The sequence below is a fragment of the Anomaloglossus baeobatrachus genome, chromosome 9 (assembly GCF_048569485.1).
Source record: "Anomaloglossus baeobatrachus isolate aAnoBae1 chromosome 9, aAnoBae1.hap1, whole genome shotgun sequence".
Classification (NCBI taxonomy): domain Eukaryota; kingdom Metazoa; phylum Chordata; class Amphibia; order Anura; family Aromobatidae; genus Anomaloglossus; species Anomaloglossus baeobatrachus.
The window spans coordinates 24483332-24504538 of NC_134361.1; the positions used below are offsets into that span (position 1 = coordinate 24483332).

The 21207-nt window shown below is 45.9% G+C and overlaps 1 protein-coding gene across 1 annotated transcript; it reads left to right on the top strand.

Moving 5' to 3' along the window:
• Positions 1-17804: 17804 nt before the first annotated feature.
• LOC142250875 (olfactory receptor 8D1-like) lies at positions 17805-18737 on the top strand. The gene has a single exon (XM_075323159.1). The coding sequence runs from the start codon at positions 17805-17807 to the stop codon at positions 18735-18737; it is 933 nt and encodes a 310-aa protein (XP_075179274.1).
• The last annotated feature ends 2470 nt before the right edge of the window (positions 18738-21207 follow it).

Below are 21207 nucleotides of genomic sequence, written 5' to 3' on the forward strand. Positions count from 1 at the left end.
GCAGCTATCACAAGATATCGCATCTGCGACGGGGGCGGGGACTATTGCGCTCGGCATTGCTACAATCGGCTAGCGTTGTTGCAGCGTGCAAAGTACCCCTTAGTCACTCTGCCCACATACAGCTAGCCATAACCGGAGAATTTCCGGAGGGCAAGTAGGGCGGATTTTTTACTATATCCAAAAAACGTTCTATTTATCCCCCGAAAGAGCCATTCAGACACTGCAAGTGGCTCACACTACGGTGCTGGCTCCCATCATTTAATGAATTGAGCCAGCTCTTTGTATTCTTGCTTCACAGAGTAAACATCTGAGCACCGGTGATTCTGGGCCGAGCACAACGACTATCCAACCACCCCAATGCTTGATATTTGTGGAAAACGTCTGTTTGGGTGCACGACAGGGCTCGGAAGGGAAGGAGCGCCATATTTGAGTTCAGATTTATTTGGAATGATTTGCGGGTGCCATGTCACATTGACAGACCCCTGAGGTGCCAGAGGAGCAGAAACCCCCCACAAGTGACCCTATTTTACAAACTACACCCCTCAATAAATTCATCCAGGTGTGCAAGGACCATATTGGCACCACAGGTGTGTCACATAATTTTATAATATTGGGTGGTGATGATACAATAATTACATTTTTACCACTAAAATGTTTTAGTTCCAAATTTCCAATTTTCACTAGGTAAAATATAAAAAAAATACCCCATAATGTGTTACACAATTTCTCCTATGTGTGGCAATACCCCACATCTGACTGTACAGTACTATTTGACTACATTGCAGGGCTTGGGAGGGAAGGAGCGCCATTTGATTTTGTGAGCACAGATTTTCTGTTTGCAGAGCCCCTGGGTGCCAGAACAGCATAAATTGAAAACTTTTAGAAATTACACTCCTCTGGGAGTTCATCTACGGGTGTAGTGATGATTTAGTCTCTGGAAAACTCCCATGGTGTCAAACTTTACTAAAACTTTCAAATAAGTCATTGTTGTGCCCAGTTCATTGTAGTGCCCGTACATTGTGCCCAACTCTTGCTTCTGGAGACACACACTACTTAAATTAAGTGGGCTCTCATCACTATAACAATGCCAAACATGTGGACGCTAACTCTGCTTTATGCACATTGTGGGGCTCAGAAGATTAGCGATTTTTTTGTGGGTTCGGTTTACTGCTATTTGATGGCAATTGGGGTACAAATCTTTTTGAATCAGTTCACATTTATCCTGTGCTCTATGCTGAGTTTCCATAGGTGGTTTAGGTGAAATCCCTGGTGAAGCCATTCCCTAATGAGGCAGCAGAGTTAAGGCCCTGTCAGACACAGAGATAAATCTGTGGCAGATCTGTGGCAGATCTGTGGCAGATCTGTGGCAGATCTGTGGCAGATCTGTGGCAGATCTGTGGCAGATCTGTGGTAGATCTGTGGTAGATCTGTGGTAGATCTGTGGTAGATCTGTGGTAGATCTGTGGTAGATCTGTGGTAGATCTGTGGTTGCAGTGAAATTGTGGACAATCAGTGGCAGGTTTGTGGCTGTGTGCAAATGGAACAATATGTCCATGATTTCACTGCAACCACAGATCTGCCAAAGATTTATCTCTGTGTGTGACGGGGCCTTTACTCCAAACTCTCTTTGGTCTCTCTTCAGCGGTGTCCATCTTTTAAAAGTGAACAAAATTGTTGCTGACCGTGCTTTTGTGCATGCCTGAAATGACCCATAAAGAGATGGACACAGCCGGACCACAGGCCAGATGTCAGATCAAAGTGACTCCCTCTGCTTTATTACAGTGAAATTTTTGTTGGGAATTTTGTCTGAATCACGTTTTTCAGACATTTACATGTAATCACCAGTGTAAGCGCTCGGTGTAAAGTGCAGGATAAATAGGAGCTGCGCCATTCTGCAATATTTGGAAGGCAGAATAAACAAATTAGCAGCAGCTGAAGAATTGGCCTTATTTAATTTTACGCTGTTCACCGTGTGGTATAAGTGATCAGGCGGCTTTATTCCTCCGGTCAGTACGATTACAGCAATACCAGGATTATATAGTTTTTTCTAAGTTTTGCTACTATCGCGTTAAAAAAGCTTTTTTTTTTACAAAATAAAGGTTTTTTGCATTGCGGAATTTTGAAGGCTAAAGTTATTTTATTTTTCTGCTGACAGAGTGATGTGAGGGCTTGTGTTTTACGTGATGAGATGGAGTTTTTATTTGATCACTTTCTATTCTGCTTTTTGTGAGGAAGAATCAAGAAAAAAACAGAAATTCAGGAATTGTTTTTTTTTATGCCATTCACCTTGGGGTAAAAGTGATGAGACAGCTTTATTCTTTAGATATGTTTTTTATTTTTTTTTATAGTGTTCACTGAAGGGGTTAACTAGTGTGACAGTTTTATAGAATGGGTTGCTCTGGATATTCTGGATGCGGCGATACAAAATATGTGTACTTTGTTTTTGTTTTTACATAAATATACATTTATTGGTATAATATTTTTGTTCTATATTTCATGATTTATTTTTTTTTTTTAAAAAAGTCCTTTTTTTCATTTTTTTTATTTAATTTTTTAATTATTTCCTATATGGGACATTATTAACTTTTATTTGTCTGATTTCTGGCATAAAGTACTGTAATTCAAAAACATTGCAGTACATTATACCTGTCAGTGTAATATTGACAGAAGCCTCTTAAACCCTGCTCCTGGCATGGGTCCCTTCACCGCAATAAACACCGCCGACCAATCAAAGGCCAGCAGCTGACATCAGCATACCAGGCATTATCGTTGCATGGCTGTTATGTCATATGTTGCCATAGCAGGCAAGGTGGTGTCAGCTGCCGGGACTGCGCCAGATACAGAGGAGGATGTTGTGGTACATGGGAAGTGGGGAAGGTAAGTAGATTTTTTTTTCTATGCTTTAGAGGCAGATCGTGGTCTGTATATTTCAGGAAGGGGCCCAGGTTGGGGACATAAATACCAGGATGGGGGACATATTTATCTGGAAGGGGCCCAGGATGAGGACATATATAAAAGGATGAGGACATATATACCAGGAAGGGGCCCTGGATGGAGGACATATATAGCAGGAAGGGGCACAGGAAGGGACCCAGGATGGGCGACATGTATGCCAGGATGGGGGACATATGTACCAGGAAAGGGCCCAGGATGGGGGACCTATATACCAGGATGGGTGACATATTTATCAGTATGGGGCCCAGGATGGGAGTCATATTAATCAAGAAGGGGCCCCAGGATGGGAGTCATATTTATCAGTGAGGGAACCAGGATGGGGACATACAGTATATACCAAGATGGGGGACATATTTAGCAGGAAAGGGCCCAGGATAGGGACATATATACCAGGACAGGATATATATTTATCAGGAAGGAGCCCAGGATGGGGACATATATACTAGGATGGGGAACGTATTTATCAGGAAACGGCCCAGGATGGGGAACATATATATCAGGATGGGGGACATATTTTTCAGGAAAAGGCCCAGGATGGGCGTCATATTAATCAAGAAGGGGCCCCAGGGTGGGAACATATATTCCAGGATGGGAGTCATATTTATCAGGAAGGGGACCAGATTGCCAGATTGGACATATATATATATATATATACCAAGATTGGGGACATATTTAGCAGGAAAGGGCTCAGGATGGGGACATATATACCAGGCAGGAGATATATTTATCAGAAAGGGGCCCAGGATGGGGACATATATACTAGAATGGGGAACGTATTTATCAGGAAACGGCCCAAGATGGGGAACATATATATCAGGATGGGGGACATATTTATCAGGAAAAGGCCCTGGATGGGCGTCATATTAATTTAAAGGGGCCCCAGGGTGGGAACATATATTCCAGGATGGGAGTCATATTTATCAGGAAGGGGACCAGATTGGACATATATATATATATATACCAAGATTGGGGACATATTTAGCAGGAAAGGGCTCAGGATGGGGACATATATACCAGGCAGGAGATATATTTATCAGAAAGGGGCCCAGGATGGGGACATATATACTAGAATGGGGAACGTATTTATCAGGAAACGGCCCAAGATGGGGAACATATATATCAGGATGGGGGACATATTTATCAGGAAAAGGCCCTGGATGGGCGTCATATTAATTAAGAAGGGGCCCCAGGGTGGGAACATATATTCCAGGATGGGAGTCATATTTATCAGGGAGGGGACCAGATTGGACATATATATACCAAGATTGGGGACATATTTAGCAGGAAAGGGCTCAGGATGGGGACATATATACCAGGCAGGAGATATATTTATCAGAAAGGGGCTCAGGATGTGGACATATATACCAGGATAGGAAATATATTTATCAGGAAAGGGCCTAGGATGGGGAACATATATACCAGGATCGGGATCATATTTACCAAGATGGGGCCCATGATGTGGGACATTACTACATAATGAAGGGGGAAGGGAGGGTAACATTTATGTTTTTATAGGATTTAGAATGCTACAAGGGCCCATACATATGACCAACATTATACTCTAGTTACGCCACTGAATACTAGTTAAAGCAAGTTGTTTTGACCATTCATACATTACAAAGTACAATAGACCACACTGGGGAAAACAACATCACATAATAGGGGACCTATAGTAATTGAAAATTAAAAAAGTAAAAAAAAAAAGTAGATACTCAGCATAAAAAGGCAGCTTATAGCATCTGGAGAAATTCAGAAGAAAGTGAAAAAAGTTCTTCTATCCTGACTACTTACCTGGGTAAAATCAATGGGCAGTGTCTTAATGTCTGTGCAAGAATCCGACGCGTTCACCCAGGTTACATGAAGGAGAGATACAAGAACTAGTCGGAGGGTGGCTGCGATCCTCATGGTTCGATGAGATGAGTGAAAAGAGAGACCTGCCTTTCTGTGTTCCAGCAGCAAAGTATGAAATAACCCTCGAATTACTCAACAGAACCAAAATCCCAGCATCCCGCACCAGGGGTCAACGATTACAGGTGAGGAAACAAGCTAAATATTGACTCAGATCATGCAATGAGGGAAAACAGAATATTTAACCCTCGGTTTACATAGCTTTCAACCTTTTGCCCATGGCTTTTTCGATATTTTACAAACAAAACTCCATTCATTTGGATGTGCCGTACACATGGGGACCTCATAGGGAAGAGAACAAGACGACCACCTCCTGCTGGTGGTTATCATGGTTCCTCATTCGAAGGAAATGGCCTCTTAGTACAACCACTGGTTGTCTTCTCCTTCTTACTTCCTTCACGTGGTAAAAAGTATTAGGCTCACATGTCTTAATCATTGAATTCCGTTTATTCCATTAGTCCGATTGTTATTAGTCCATCTTATTTGCTGAGGGGCAAAGGGGAAATCACGTAAAGAGTCACCTTGTTCATGGGACAGAAAATAGTTGGTCCTAAGGTGGTTCCTCTCATGAGGACCTCCATGACAGCCACAAAGGCACCAGAACTTATGTCTGCTAAGGGGCCTGCGGCAAAATATTCTTTGCATGTCTCCTCTTTCTGTAGAAATGGTTTTGTAAGGAAACAAGGAGATGTGGAGATTGGCCAAGGGTCAAGAAATAGTTGTAAGCAGGGAGTCAACACAACACCCTTCAAAACCCAGGACCATTAATGGCGACACCATTTAGATTTTTACTATGGAGCTTCTTTTTTGTATGTAATCTACTGCCCAACTATTGTAGAGATCCAGTGACATGACACAACACTTCCACTGGTGGCTCATCTCACCTAGCCTTCTTTAATATCAGGACCAAAGTTTAAGTGGTTGTCCAGGACATTATCATTGATGAACTTTTCTTAGGATAGGTCATCAATGTCTGATCTGTGGTGGTGCGACACCCGGCATCCCCGCTGATCAGCTGTTCCTGATGCCGCTGGTGCCTGCTGGAGCTCTTTGGTTATGGAGTTTCAGAGCATAGCTCCTTCGACAGAATAGTGGCTGTGGCTAATTTGGACAGGGGGTGGATATGCAGTACCTGACCATGACCACTATGCAATTGATGGAGCTGAGCTCTGCAGCTACGCAACTGAGTAGTTCTGCACAGCAGCGCCGCCCCGGGAACAGCTAATTGGCAGAGGTGCTGGGTGACGCACCACCATTGATCAGACATTGATGACCAATCCTATGGATAGGCCATCAGTGTTAAAGTCTTGGACAAACCCTTTAAATGCTATGCAACTGTGTAGTTCCAGCCAGCAGCGATAACCCCTGGAACATCTGATTGGCGGGGATGTCGGGTGACGCACCACCACTGATCAGACGTTCATGATGATTCCTATGGATAGGTCATTAATGTTAAAGTCTTGGACAAACCCTTTAAGTGTGCCGCCCCTGTGCCAGCAGCTGGGCTGCTCGGTTCTGGATCCGCGGTGGCTCCAGTGGTCTCCGGACCCGGGGGTCGTGTGGCCACTCCAATGAAGGGGGTATTTACAGGGGATTGTGTTAGAGTTTGTGACGCCACCCGTGGTATGTGGTAATTTGTAGTGCCATCGCTGCAGTTGGGAGTAGCCGGGGGTGATGGAATGGGCCAGCCAGATATTAGCACCCTCCACGGGTAGGGGGAATACCCTGGGGCTCGGTGATAGTGGGGGAGTGCCATTGAGTGTGAAGGGGTCACTTGCATACTCACTCAGTCCATTAAGCTGACACTGACAACTGGATAAACCAAAGTTCTGGGTACCACTGCCGCTGAGGGGAGCTAGTTCGGGTCCCGTCCCCAGTGGTGCTGCCTGGTGATCCGTAACCTGCCTCCTGGCACTAATTTTACTTCTCTGTTGGTCCCGTTAGTATGGATCTTGCCGGGTCCCGCTCCCCACTATGGCTAAGTGTGGGAGCTTGCTCTCAGGGTTCACGCTTGGGATTTTCTGGACCGCTTGAGTGGAAAGTCCTATCCCCCTCGTTGCACTAGTACCGCGATTTTGGAGCGGGTGGAGAACGGATCTTGAAGGCTCCGTTCTCGTCAGGTAAATTGTCAGGTTGCCTGAAGCTACTCCCTAACCTAGGGTCCACGTACCCCATTGTGCCCTGGTCCCAGCCCGGTGATGGTGTAAGGCCGCCGGCTGTCCTGCTTGACAAACCTGTGCCCCTTGCCACGATCGAATGCACCGGGGGGCCAGCTTCTACTAGGCCCAGACCACCGTCTGCCACCTAGATAGCTTCCTAGGAGCCTTGCTGCACCTGACCTCCTCTCTCCTTCACTTCCAAACTCTCTCTCTCCTCCTGACACTCCTGACCTCCCCTAACCAACCCCCCAAGTGGGCGACCCTATTCCACTCAGGCTGTCCACTGGTGTGTCTGGTGGGTGTGGTGCAGAGTGTACCTAGGATTTTGATTAGCTGATGTAGGCAACACCATGTAGTTGGGAACCCATAACCAAGAAGGAGGTGAATACTGCTCGGGAGGGCAGAGTGTGCAATACCCTGTGACGTCCTGATAGTCCAGGGGCATCACATAAGTGCTATGCAACTGAGTAGTTCCGGCCAGCAGCACCGGCCCTGGGAACAGCTGATTGCTGGAGTGCCGGATGACGCACCACCACTGATCAGACATTGATGACCAATCCTAGGGATAGGTCATCAATGTTAAAGTTCTGTACAACCCCTTTAAGTATTTATTTTTTTCCTAATGACAAACATATTTGAGCCACACCAGGAACTCAATCTTGCCTGATAGATACTGACATTTTATTTGTTCTGTATAAAAAAAAAAACAAGAAGACATCGTAACCCTAGTTTCCGGTAAGATTGGGGTTGGAAAGTGTTAATAAGCACCTAGAAGAATGTTTCTAAGATGAAATAAAAAACCAGAACGCCGGCGTCTCGGGAGCAATTAAACTCAAAATTGAACTCTGGTATAAAATCTAAAAATCAATAACAACGTAAGAAACATTTCTCTAAGAAACGCTCCGTCTTCTTGCCTTGAGGAATTGATAATTCCCAGATTGGTTGCTTAGTTTATCCTCACAAAACCCGGGCAGAGATTTCTGAGGACATCTCAGCTCAGATACCAATCATTACAGATGAGTTCATCAATTCAATTCCCATTGAAGTTATGTTGAATTTTTAGGAATTTCCGGAACTTGATGATTTCGAACAAATTGTGATTTGTTTTGCATGAGTTTCCTACATTGGCTGTAACCATTTTTTACATGTTGTAGAAGACTGCGTTGGCCAGAGAAGGCTCACATGTTCTCTAGATTGGTGACATTCCCTTGAATCACATGGTACAGCACAACCAATCAGGACAGACTATCATAGGCTGTATAAAAGCTGAGGCAGGGAATGCAGCAGCCACTTTATGGAGAATCTGGAAGAAACTGTCCTCATAGTAAAGGCGGTGTTCACATTAAAGATCTTGAAAATGGTCTTCGAAGGCTTCGATGTCTTTTCAATTTGCAGTATTGAGATTTGCTGCAAATACAGGTTTTACATTTTTTTGGTGTAAAGATGCTGAACTTCAATTTTTAATCTCTTTATTATGACCTTGTGGATGGGATTGATAGTAAAGTGTCAGGGGCCCTTTGCACACTACGACATCGCAAGCCGATGCTGCGATGCCGAGCGCGATAGTCCCCGCCCCCGTCGAAGCTGCGATATCTTGTGATAGCTGCCGTAGCGAATATTATCGCTACGGCAGCTTCACATGCACTTACCTGCCCTGTGACGTTGCTCTGGCCGGCGACCCGTCTCCTTCCTAAGGGGGCGGCTCGTGCGGCGTCACACGGCAGGCGGCCAATAGAAGCGGAGGGGCGGAGATGAGCGGGACGTAAACATCCCGCCCACCTCTTTCCTTCCGCATTGCAGATGGGACGCAGGTAGGAGATGTTCCTCGCTCCTGCGGCTTCATGCACAGCTATGTGTGCTGCCGCAGGAACGAGGAACTACATCGTACCGTCGCTGCTGCCAAAATAATGAAAATGACTGACACTACACCGATCATATGATACCGACGCTTTTGCGCTCGGTAATCGTAGTTAAAACGATTTACACACTACGATGTCGAAAGCGACGCCGGATGTGCGTCACTTTCGATTTGACCCCACCAACATCGCACCTGCGATATCATGGTGTGCAAAGGGCCCCTCAGTCTTTGCTGTTGACACCAAACTATGTAGAATATTAAAAACTGACCTTGATAGTACAATATTACAAAAAGATCTGGATAAGATGTCAGAATGGGCAGACACTGGACAGAGGAGATTTAATGTTGATAAATGTAAAGTAATGCACCTAGGACGGAGTAATCCCATAGCTGCGTATACATTAAATGGAAGCAAACTCCAGAACTGGAGAAGGACTTGGGTATTCTCATTACAAATAAGCTGAGCAGCAGCACTCAATGTCAGGCAGCAGCTGCTAAAGCAAACAAGATTTTGTTCTTTACAGTTAGAGCAGTCAGACTGTGGAAAGCCGACCACAAGAGGTAGCAATGGCAGATATTATAACAGCTTTTATATCAGGGCTGGAGGATTTCCTCAACATTATTGGTTAGAAGTGACTTAGTGACTAAATGTAGAATTGGTGGAGGAAGGTTGAACTAGATGGACCGGAGGCTTTTTTTTCAACCTAAGTAACTATGTAACTATGAATTTCAAAAGATTTGCTTATCTGTATCAATAACGAGGGTTGAGGGTCCACATCACTGTGCCCACGCGGAGTGTGCAGCTCTGTATGTGCCGCATTGTGAGACTTGGAGCCTCGTAGACTCACACGGGGCAGTATTTACAGTACTTTGTGTCCAGACCTTCTGTTTATTGAGACTGTGTCGAAATACTACACCCCGTTATGTCAGAGGATATAGGAAAAGCATCAACAGTACAGTAAATCTCAATGTTTGCATTACCTTTTGTTTGTTTTTTACTACAGTTGTATGCTATGTAGTCAGCTGACTTGTGGATACAATCTACGAGTTACTGTTGATGGATCTTTTTTTTAATTATCTGTCTTGACCTCATTTGCACTGCACCCACCGGGAGCTTCATGGCCGAGCATCTGCAGCCGAGCCGTACATCACCAAGCACAATGCTGAGCCGTACATCACCAAGCACAATGCCGAGCCGTACATCACCAAGCACAATGCTGAGCCGTACATCACCAAGCACAATGCCGAGCCGTACATCACCAAGCACAATGCCGAGCCGTACATCACCAAGCACAATGCCAAGCCATACATCACCAAGCACAATGCCGAGCCGTACATCACCAAGCACAATGCTGAGCCGTACATCACCAAGCACAATGCCGAGCCGTACATCACCAAGCACAATGCCGAGCCGTACATCACCAAGCACAATGCCAAGCCATACATCACCAAGCACAATGCCGAGCCGTACATCACCAAGCACAATGCTCAGCCGTACATCACCAAGCACAATGCCGAGCCGTACATCACCAAGCACAATGCCGAGCCGTACATCACCAAGCACAATGCCGAGCCGTACATCACCAAGCACAATGCTCAGCCGTACATCACCAAGCACAATGCCGAGCCGTACATCACCAAGCCCAATGCCGAGCCGTACATCACCAAGCACAATGCCGAGCCGTACATCACCAAGCACAATGCCGAGCCATACATCACGAAGCACAATGCTGAGCCATACATCACCAAGCACAATGCTGAGCCATACATCACCAAGCACAATACTAAGCCGTACATCACCAAGCACAATGCCGAGCCGTACATCACCAAACACAATGCCGAGCCGTACATCACCAAGCACAATGCCGAGCCATACATCACCAAACACAATGTCGAGCCGTACATCACCAAGCACAATGCCGAGCCATACATCACCAAGCACAATGCCGAGCCATACATCACCAAACACAATGCCGAGCCGTACATCACCAAGCACAATGCCGAGCCCTACATCACCAAGCACAATGCCGAGCCATACATCACCAAGCACAATGCCGAGCCGTACATCACCAAGCACAATGCCGAGCCCTACATCACCAAGCACAATGCCGAGCCGTACATCACCAAGCACAATGCCGAGCCCTACATCACCAAGCACAATGCCGAGCCGTACATCACCAAGCACAATGCCGAGCCCTACATCACCAAGCACAATGCCGAGCCGTACATCACCAAGCACAATGCCGAGCCCTACATCACCAAGCACAATGCCGAGCCATACATCACCAAGCACAATGCCGAGCCCTACATCACCAAGCACAATGCCGAGCCGTACATCACCAAGCACAATGCCGAGCCATACATCACCAAGCACAATGCCGAGCCGTACATCGCCAAGCACAATGCTGAGCCATACATCACCAAGCACAATGCTGAGCCATACATCACCAAGCACAATGCTGAGCCATACATCACCAAGCACAATGCCGAGCCGTACATCACCAAGCACAATGCTGAGCCGTACATCACCAAGCACAATGCTGAGCCGTACATCACCAAGCACAATGCCAAGCCGTACATCACCAAGCACAATGCCAAGCCATATATCACCAAGCACAATGCTGAGCCGTACATCACCAAGCACAATGCCGAGCCATACATCACCAAGCACAATGCCGAGCCGTACATCACCAAGCACAATGCTGAGCCGTACATCACCAAGCACAATGCCGAGCCATACATCACCAAGCACAATGCCGAGCCGTACATCACCAAGCACAATGCCGAGCCGTACATCACCAAGCACAATGCCGAGCCGTACATCACCAAGCACAATGCTAAGCCGTACATCACCAAGCACAATGCCAAGCCGTACATCACCAAGCACAATGCCAAGCCATATATCACCAAGCACAATGCTGAGCCGTACATCACCAAGCACAATGCCGAGCCATACATCACCAAGCACAATGCCGAGCCATACATCACCAAGCACAATGCTGAGCCGTACATCACCAAGCACAATGCCAAGCTGTACATCACCAAGCACAATGCCGAGCCATACTTCACCAAGCACAATGCTGAGCCGTACATCACCAAGCACAATGCCAAGCCATATATCACCAAGCACAATGCTGAGCCGTACATCACCAAGCACAATGCCAAGCCATATATCACCAAGCACAATGCCGAGCCGTACATCACCAAGCACAATGCCGAGCCGTACATCACCAAGCACAATGCCGAGCCGTACATCACCAAGCACAATGCTGAGCCGTACATCACCAAGCACAATGCCGAGCCGTACATCACCAAGCACAATGCCGAGCCGTACATCACCAAGCACAATGCCGAGCCATACATCACCAAGCACAATGCCGAGCCATACATCACCAAACACAATGCCGAGCCGTACATCACCAAGCACAATGCTGAGCCATACATCACCAAACACAATGCCGAGCCGTACATCACCAAGCACAATGCCAAGCCGTACATCACCAAGCACAATACTGAGCCGTACATCACCAAGCACAATGCCGAGCCGTACATCACCAAGCACAATGCTGAGCCGTACATCACCAAGCACAATGCCGAGCCGTACATCACCAAGCACAATGCCGAGCCGTACATACCAAGCACAATGCTGAGCCATACATCACCAAGCACAATGCCGAGCCGTACATCACCAAGCACAATGCTGAGCCATACATCACCAAGCACAATGCTGAGCCGTGCATCACCAAGCACAATGCCGAGCCGTACATACCAAGCACAATGCTGAGCCATACATCACCAAGCACAATGCCGAGCCGTACATCACCAAGCACAATACTAAGCCATACATCACCAAGCACAATGCTGAGCCGTACATCACCAAGCACAATACTAAGCCATACATCACCAAGCACAATGCTAAGCCATACATCACCAAGCACAATGCTGAGCCGTACATCACCAAGCACAATGCCGAGCCGTACATCACCAAGCACAATGCCGAGCCGTACATCACCAAGCACAATGCTGAGCCGTACATCACCAAGCACAATGCCGAGCCGTACATCACCAAGCACAATGCTGAGCCGTACATCACCAAGCACAATGCCGAGCCGTACATCACCAAGCACAATGCCGAGCCGTACATACCAAGCACAATGCTGAGCCATACATCACCAAGCACAATGCCGAGCCGTACATCACCAAGCACAATGCTGAGCCATACATCACCAAGCACAATGCTGAGCCGTACATCACCAAGCACAATGCCAAGCCCTATATCACCAAGCACAATGCTGAGCCGTACATCACCGAGCATAATGCAGAACCATATACTGTATCTCCAATCACAATGCTAAGTTGTACATTACTATGCACAATGCCGAGCCGTACATCACCAGGCACAATGCCGAGTTGTACATCACCAAGCACAACGCCGAGCCGTACATCACCAAGCACAATGCCGAGCCGTACATCACCAAGCACAATGCCGAGCTGTACATCACCAAGCACAACGCCGAGCCGTACATCACCAAGCACAATGCCGAGCCGTACATCACCAAGCACAATGCCGAGCCGTACATCACCAAGCACAATGCCGAGCCGTACATCACCAAGCACAATGCCGAGCCGTACATCACAAAGCACAATGTCGAGCCGTACATCACCAAGCACAATGCCGAGCCGTACATCACCAAGCACAATGCCAAGCCGTACATCACCAAGCACAATGCCGAGCTGTACATCACCAAGCACAACGCCGAGCCGTACATCACCAAGCACAATGCCGAGCCGTACATCACCAAGCACAATGCCGAGCCGTACATCACAAAGCACAATGTCGAGCCGTACATAGCCAAGCACAAAGCTGAGCCATACATCAGCACCCCTCTGAACAGCAGATATGCTTATCTTCTATAATTTCCGGCGCTCAGCCAGTATTCACAGAAAGTTTAGCGGTTGACCCCCGGCTGACATGACAACCCATCAGCTATGGGGTGTGCGCTGCCCGGAAGATAAGACTGTCTCCGGTTTTTATTATACAAGATTTCTCCTCCCCTTCTCTTCCTTAGTGTCCCTGTGATGTCAGGTGGCGTCTGGAAATCCTGCCCCTACGCATTATGCCTTCCATCCCTCCCTGCATTGCTCTGCTCTTCTGTGGGACCTGCCTTCAGTTTTGAGGTGCGCAGCCGCTGTAGTTTCAAATGCTTTCATGTGTGCACCTTTTTCTTTTTAAATTCACTGGGCTAGTAATGGGCTGTCTGATAGATGCTTCTCCATTACTAACCCCGGGCTTAATCTCAGCTGACAGTACACAACTGACATCAACCCCCCCAAAAAATTACCCCAATTGTCACAGCACCAGGGTAATTGGGAATAGTCAAGCAAATCACCATTGGTTAATCTAATAGATGTGTCACTTCAGGGGCAGCTGCAGGCTGCTATTTGTAGGCTGGGAAGGGCCAAATATCCATGGGCCTTCCTAGCCTGATAAGATCAGCCCCAAAAAAAGCTCAAGGAAAGAATCAAGTGATCTTAGGTGCGGATTTGTGTGAAATTCAGCTGCATCAAAACTCAACAAACACTGACTGTTGGAACGTGGGCTTACTGATCACAAAAGGGGCAGAAGTGCTCGGCTACATGCTTTACCTTTACCATGTTTTCCTTGGAGAATGGGTTGGAGAATGGAGTGACTCATGCCGAGTTATAGAAAATCTATCCGTACATCACTCACTTGGCTATCTTACAGCTCAACACAAGAACCAATTTGAAGCCCTCACGAGCTCTTTTGCCCCTTTGTCCTAAAATGTGAGTTACACTGTCTACTTCCTATATACATAAATACAGTATTACAAAAAATCCAACATTTTTTCCAAAATTGGCATGTGTTCTTCTCAGTTTGTCGAAATATGTTGCAGGAAATTCACACAAACACCTGGTTTTCAGTTGTGTGCAGCCAAAGTCAACAGTTGGAATCTCGTGAAACTTTTGGCATCTCGTAAACGATGTAGGCCATCAGCTATTTCCCAGTATCCTTTTTTAACCTTCCACTACAAACATTTGATGGGAATTGTGGTCACAACAGCTGAGGACAGAATCATTAGCTTTAGGTTATGTAGGACACATAAGAGGATACAAGCATTTTAGATGGCAAATGTTAGGTGGAACATTTGTTTTGGGGCTCTAGAATTTTCAAGTTTTGCCTTTGGATGGAAAACAGCAAAGTGTTCAACTACTATCTGATAATTAGTAGAAACTTTCCTGTAGTTTCTTTGTTTGTTCAGAAGTTGAGTTGGGAAGTTCTCTGGAGACACCAGACCCATGAGAGTCAAAGACGTATAAAGATGGGGAGGACGAATTCCAGGCGACCATTGTTCTTACTTCTCTTAGGCTGGTCAAATGTTTGGAGGGCTCAGAATAAAATAGGTACGTTTTAATGATTAAACCACATTTTTAATTTTCTGCCTCGTGAAGGAGTTATAAAACCTGCGTTGGTGGAACGGACTGAAGAACATCTGATTATACAAGTCGAATATGGACCACACGACAACTGAGTATAAAGACGTCTCCTCTTATCCTTTTCTTAAAGGTCTTCTCAACAGTTCAGGTATGTTAAGAAGCGATTTTTTTTAAAATATATTAATTACTCGCTGTACTATCCAGCTTCGCCCGGGTTAATAACTGTTGTTAACAAAATAGAATGTATTAACCTTCCGGGATAGTAACTGTCTCTCTGTTTCTCTCCCATTCTCTGTCTGTCTCCCCCTCTGTATATATCTCTCTGTCTCTCTCTCTATCTCTTTGTCTGTCTGTCTCTTTCCCTGTCTGTCTCTGACTGTCTATATCTCTTTCTCCGTCTGTCTCAATCTCGTTCCCTGTCTGTATATCTATCTCTTTCCCTGTCTGTCTATCTATCTCTGTCACTTTCCCTGTCTGTCTCTTTCCCTGTCTGTCTCTTTCCCTCTTTCCCTCTGTCTCTTTCCCTGTGTCTGTCTCTTTGTCTGTCTCTTTACCTGTCTTTGTCTGTCTCTTACCCTGTCTGTCTCTTTCCCTTTCTTTCCCTGTCTGTTTCCGTGTGTCTGTCTTTGTCTCTTTGTCTGTGTCTGTCTCTTTCCCTGTCAGTCTGTCTCTTTGTCTGTGTCTGTCTCTTTGTGTCTGTCTCTTACCCTGTCTATGTCTGTTTCTTACCCTGTCTGTGTCTGCCTCTTTCCCTGTCTGTGTCTGTCTCTTTCCCTGGCTGCATTGTGACACGCCAACATTCCATATAAGGGCGTGGCTGCGCATTCTTCTGAAGTTCTGGCTGCACTGTGGCTCCCAGCTCCATTCGCTTTAATGGAGGCAGGTTTTTTGGCGAATAACTGTAAAGCGCGGGGTTAAAAATTCCCCTCGAAACATAGCCTATGACGCTCTTGGAGTCCAAAAATGTGAGTGTGCAAAATTTTGTGGCTGTAGCTGCAACAGTGCAGATGCCAATCCCGGACACACACACACACACACACACACACACACACACACACATTCAGCTTTATATATTAGATTACATACAGTAGTTACTGTATATTGTTAATTCATGCCCCATTATTCTCAGTCACGTTTCTCACCACATTTGTGGTGCATGTGACATCCATCATTACAGTAAAAAAAACATATAAAACGGTATATAAAAGTCACATACAAAAGAAGGGAAACTGGGCACTATTCAGTATGTTCGGACTTCATATTATCCATATACTTATTCTTAGCGACCAAATTCACACAACTCTGTTATTTGATTCACATAAGAAAAAACGCCATCTGACAGTGTTCAGACAAGAATCCGAGGTGCTCTTTTCAAAGAGAAGATGCATCGTATCGAATCAATATATAACAGAACGAAAGGCACTCACCGGAGAATCTTGTATCAAAAAACCTTTATTCCCACGTCGGGTTCACATGTGAAGGCAAGAGGGGAGGGAGGAACACAGAATACGTCGGACAACGGCCATTTCGCGCCTGTACACGACGCTTCCACGTTCCACATTTTTGTTGCAAAGTAGAGCCAAAAACTGAACTTCGCATTCAGGATAATTCTTTACAAGGGATTTATAGAGGCATTGTTACTTTTGGATAGCATATTTGTATGTATTTTTAATTATATACCCTAAAATGATGCGACTGTGACGTTCAACCACTAGGTGTCACTAGATACAACTAGTGGTGGGAAAGTCAAACAAGCCAAAGGTCTGGAGCCAGATGATCACAAATGGAACGCAGGGAGAAAGCGGAGCCAAGGTCAAGGTTTTGTCGGAGGTCAGAAGCCAGGAAGTCATGTAAGGTACACAGGGAGAAAGTGGAGTCAAGGTCAAGGTATGAGCCGGAGGTCAGAAGCCAGGGGGGTAAGGTCAGAGTCAGAGGCATGGGCAGAGAAGGGTAATAAAGGTCCGAGGTAGGGAGACAATATCAGGACAGAGCACAAACGGGAGCCAGAACACTTACTGCAGAGTGGGAACTACAACTGACGGCGTTCCGGGCGAGATTGGTCCCTAATGAAGCGAAGCCGTCACCCGGAATGAGGCGCCTGTGAACAGGCCCCTTCCAACACCAACACAGGACCCGAGGCCGGGAAACAACCCGTCCACTAGAGAACAATACAAAACAGAGCATCGGTTCCGCTGAGAGCAAAGTATTGCTGATCAGAACCATGCCAGCTACCTTTAGCAGCTGCTGCTTGGCATTGAGAGTTACTACTTGTTTACAGCATATCCAAGCTCTATCTTCCTTAGATATTCCACATTGTTTAATATATATGTAAACCATGGTTTTCATACATGGGATAGAGGTTTTTCATGTACATTCCCATTCTGTGAAGTAGGACAACCCTACTGTTCGCTACTAATCAGCTCTGTATATTTCAGATCATCTTTGTTTTTTCATTTCAGACTTATACTATGTTTGTGAATCTTCAAAATCAAACATCTCAGGATCATTTCATTATCGTTGGGCTATCATCTGACCCCAATCTGCAAGTCCCAGCCTTTCTCTTGGTTTTGGTCATTTATGTCCTCACATTTGGTGGTAACCTCACCATTCTTCTTCTGGTTTGTCTGGATCATCATCTCCACACACCCATGTACTTCTTTCTGGCCAACCTCTCTATAGTCGACATGTTCTCAACCTTCATTACCCTTCATAGGGAACTCATTAACTTTATATTAAGGGTTAAAGATATCCATTTTGTGTCCTGCATGATACAGATGTATATATTTGCTGGCCTAACATGCAATGAGCTTCTGATTCTGATGGTGATGAGTTATGACCGGCATGTAGCAATCTCTAATTCTTTACGTTATCATGCGGTCATGAACCAGAAGGTTTGTACGACCTTGGTTATCATGTGTTGGGTGTTGGGGTTTCTACAGGTTCTTCCGATTGTTGTTGTGCTTTCAAGTTTCACCTGTTATAGGTCCAATGTGGTCAACCACTTTTTTTGTGACCCTTTATCCCTGAAAAAGCTCCTCTGTGGTTATAGCTATTACTTAGAGCTTTCAATTTACGTAAATGGAGTGTTTGATGCCACATGTCCTTTTCTTCTCACGTTCCTTCCATACGGTTTTATCATGGCCACCATACTGAAAATTCGTTCAAGCGCTGGAAGACGTAAAACCTTCTACACATGTTCCTCACACCTCAAGGTAGTCGTCCTCCTTTACACAACTCTTGTCTTCCAATATTTAAGACCACACTCGATGATCAACTTAGACTCCAATAAGCTCTTCTCGTTGTTCAACACGGCTGGTGTCCCGATGCTGAACCCCTTGATTTACAGCTTGAAAAATAAGGATGTGAAAACTGCCCTCGAGAGAAGGCTCAAGAAGATGTAACCCACCATTACAATGCCCGTCACATAAGAGTTCCAGTATCTCCAAGTCATTCCAGCATTGATAGGTCTTCGATAAAAACTCCTAAATGGAGGTACATATGAACATGCTGTTTTCATCTATGGACATAAAAGCATGGTCACTCCGAGGAAATGTCACGGGTGTGTCACGGTTGACAGACAGTCCTGTGGTGTCCGGCTGTAGAAGGTCGCAGCATTTGGCTACACAAACTGCTCCCTTACATTCTATTCTTCCTGTTGTGGTGTTAATGGTATCCTATGTATCGTCTCTGACTGGTGTTAATCCCTTTCCTTTTAGGATCCTGCGGATATCCTCACCTTTCAGCTGCTAATCATCATCACTTCCCCTTGTCTCCTTAAATACTCACATTTTCACTTAGGGGTTGCTGGTGATAGTGTTGTTTTCCTACACAAGCCTTGGATGCAAGCAGTCGGCTTGCATGCCTTTGAAGTAACACGGTTGTTCGTTGCTGTGCCTATCTCAGAGTCATCCTGGAGTGAAAGTTGTTCTTAAATTTCCCCATATGTGCTCCCTGTGCGTTCTTTAGAAGTTAGTGGGGTTGACTAAGTGCTCATCCCATCCATTCCCTACCTAGGACCCAGTTCAAGGTCAGCCACGGTCAGGTGTCCTGCTCGGCGCATAGGTGTAGAACCCATTTAAGGTGGTTAGAGCAGCCAGGGGCCAGCAGAAGGTTTGGTCAGAGGTCACCATCTCACCCTTTCCTAAACACAGGGTTTCCTCTACCCTTCCCATTCACCATACACAAGGTATTTCCAAGGTATTGTGACAGGAAGTTCCTGGATGTTGAGCGTTTAGTGCCACAAGTCACGTTACATAGCAGCTGGTCGCACTAGACTAGGCGGCAGCAATCTAATAGCAAAAACCATCAGTAGCAATCTAACAAGCCCAACAATGCCAAATCAGTGGACATAAGTGGCACTCACAAGATATTCCAGCATGGCATCAAAGTCAACACAAGACAGACCATCAGGTTGGAGAGGTGTAGAGCATTGCTGGGTCTCTATAGTGTTATGCCGGCGTCACACGGGACGATCTATCGTGCGATTGCACGAGCAATCGCACCCGCCCCCATCGTTTGTGCGACACGGGCAATTAGTTGCCCGTGGCGCACAAAGTCGTTAACCCCCGTCACACGTACTTACCTTCCTGAAAGGGGAGGGATGTTCGGCGTCACAGCGACGTCACACTGCGGCCGGCCAATAGAAGCGGAGGGGCGGAAATGAGCGGGACATATCATCCCGCCCACCTCCTTCCTTCCTCATTGCCGGTGGGACACAGGTAAGCTGTGTTCGTCGTTCCCGGGGTGTTACACGGAGCGACGTGTGCTGCCACGGGAACGATGAACAACCGGAGCACAGAAGGAGGACTGACTTTATGAAAATGAACGACGTGTCAATGAGCAACGATAAGGTGAGTATTTTTGCTCGTTCGCAGTCGTTCCTAAGTGTCACACGCTACAATATGTCTAACGATGCCGGATGTGCGTCACTAACGACGTGACCCCGATGACATATCGCCCGATATATTGTACCGTGTGACGCCGGCATTAGACTGGTAACCGTTGGGCCAAATTAGCTAAAGGATTCTGAAGGGACCATGAGTTTCAATCACTTACAATGCTGGCTACTTGTTAATTTGGGTACCTGGGCAATAAGGTCACAGTAGGCCTTCTCCTTCCCCAACTCCTCTTAACGGCAAGTATATTATGCAACACCAATGGCACACATGATGTTTATTGTCACGAATTTATACTTTTATCACTTTTTCCCTCATTTTTTATAGTAGTTTTTTAGGAAAATAATCTGACTTTTTCCTTCACCTACCGTACATAGAGATGCAGGATATATCTATCTATATCTCCATGTAGCTGAAACATCTGCTTCTGGCTTCTCTGCCTGAAATACAGGGTAAGATTACCAAATGCTCCGCTGTGTCACAGAGTAGACAGTAGCTCAGTGGTAGAGCTGCTGCTTACGGACAAAGGGCTTATCACAAGCTCATGTGTTCTATCCCCCGGAAACCAAGCAAATGAGAATTTAATTTATTTACTGCTACTCTTGAGTTAATTTATTCACTGCGCTGAGGGGAGGAGCTGGGACAAGAGCAGTGATAGGTTTTTGCCTTCCCACAATCAGTCATTTTTTTATATTTTTACTTAGTTATATTTATGTGGACTCTATTTTTTTGCAAACCAAATTGTAATGTTTTTTTTCTTATGATGGTTTATTTGTGATATATCCACAGGATTTGCTATAAATGTATGTTAGATGCCGTTGCCACCACTTTAAAAGATCTCTGGAGCAAAGAATGGTCTCATGTTATGTGCATTTCTCGGAGGAGAGGAGGCCGCACACGCACCGCGCTCTCCATTAATTCCTATGGATGTTACAAAATCGTTATCCAAGCACAACGGAAATTTTAACAATTACCA

Coding starts and splice junctions, on each gene's coding strand:
- LOC142250875 (XM_075323159.1), top strand. CDS start 17,805: ATGTTTGTGAATCTTCAAAATCAAACATCTCAGGATCATTTCATTATC.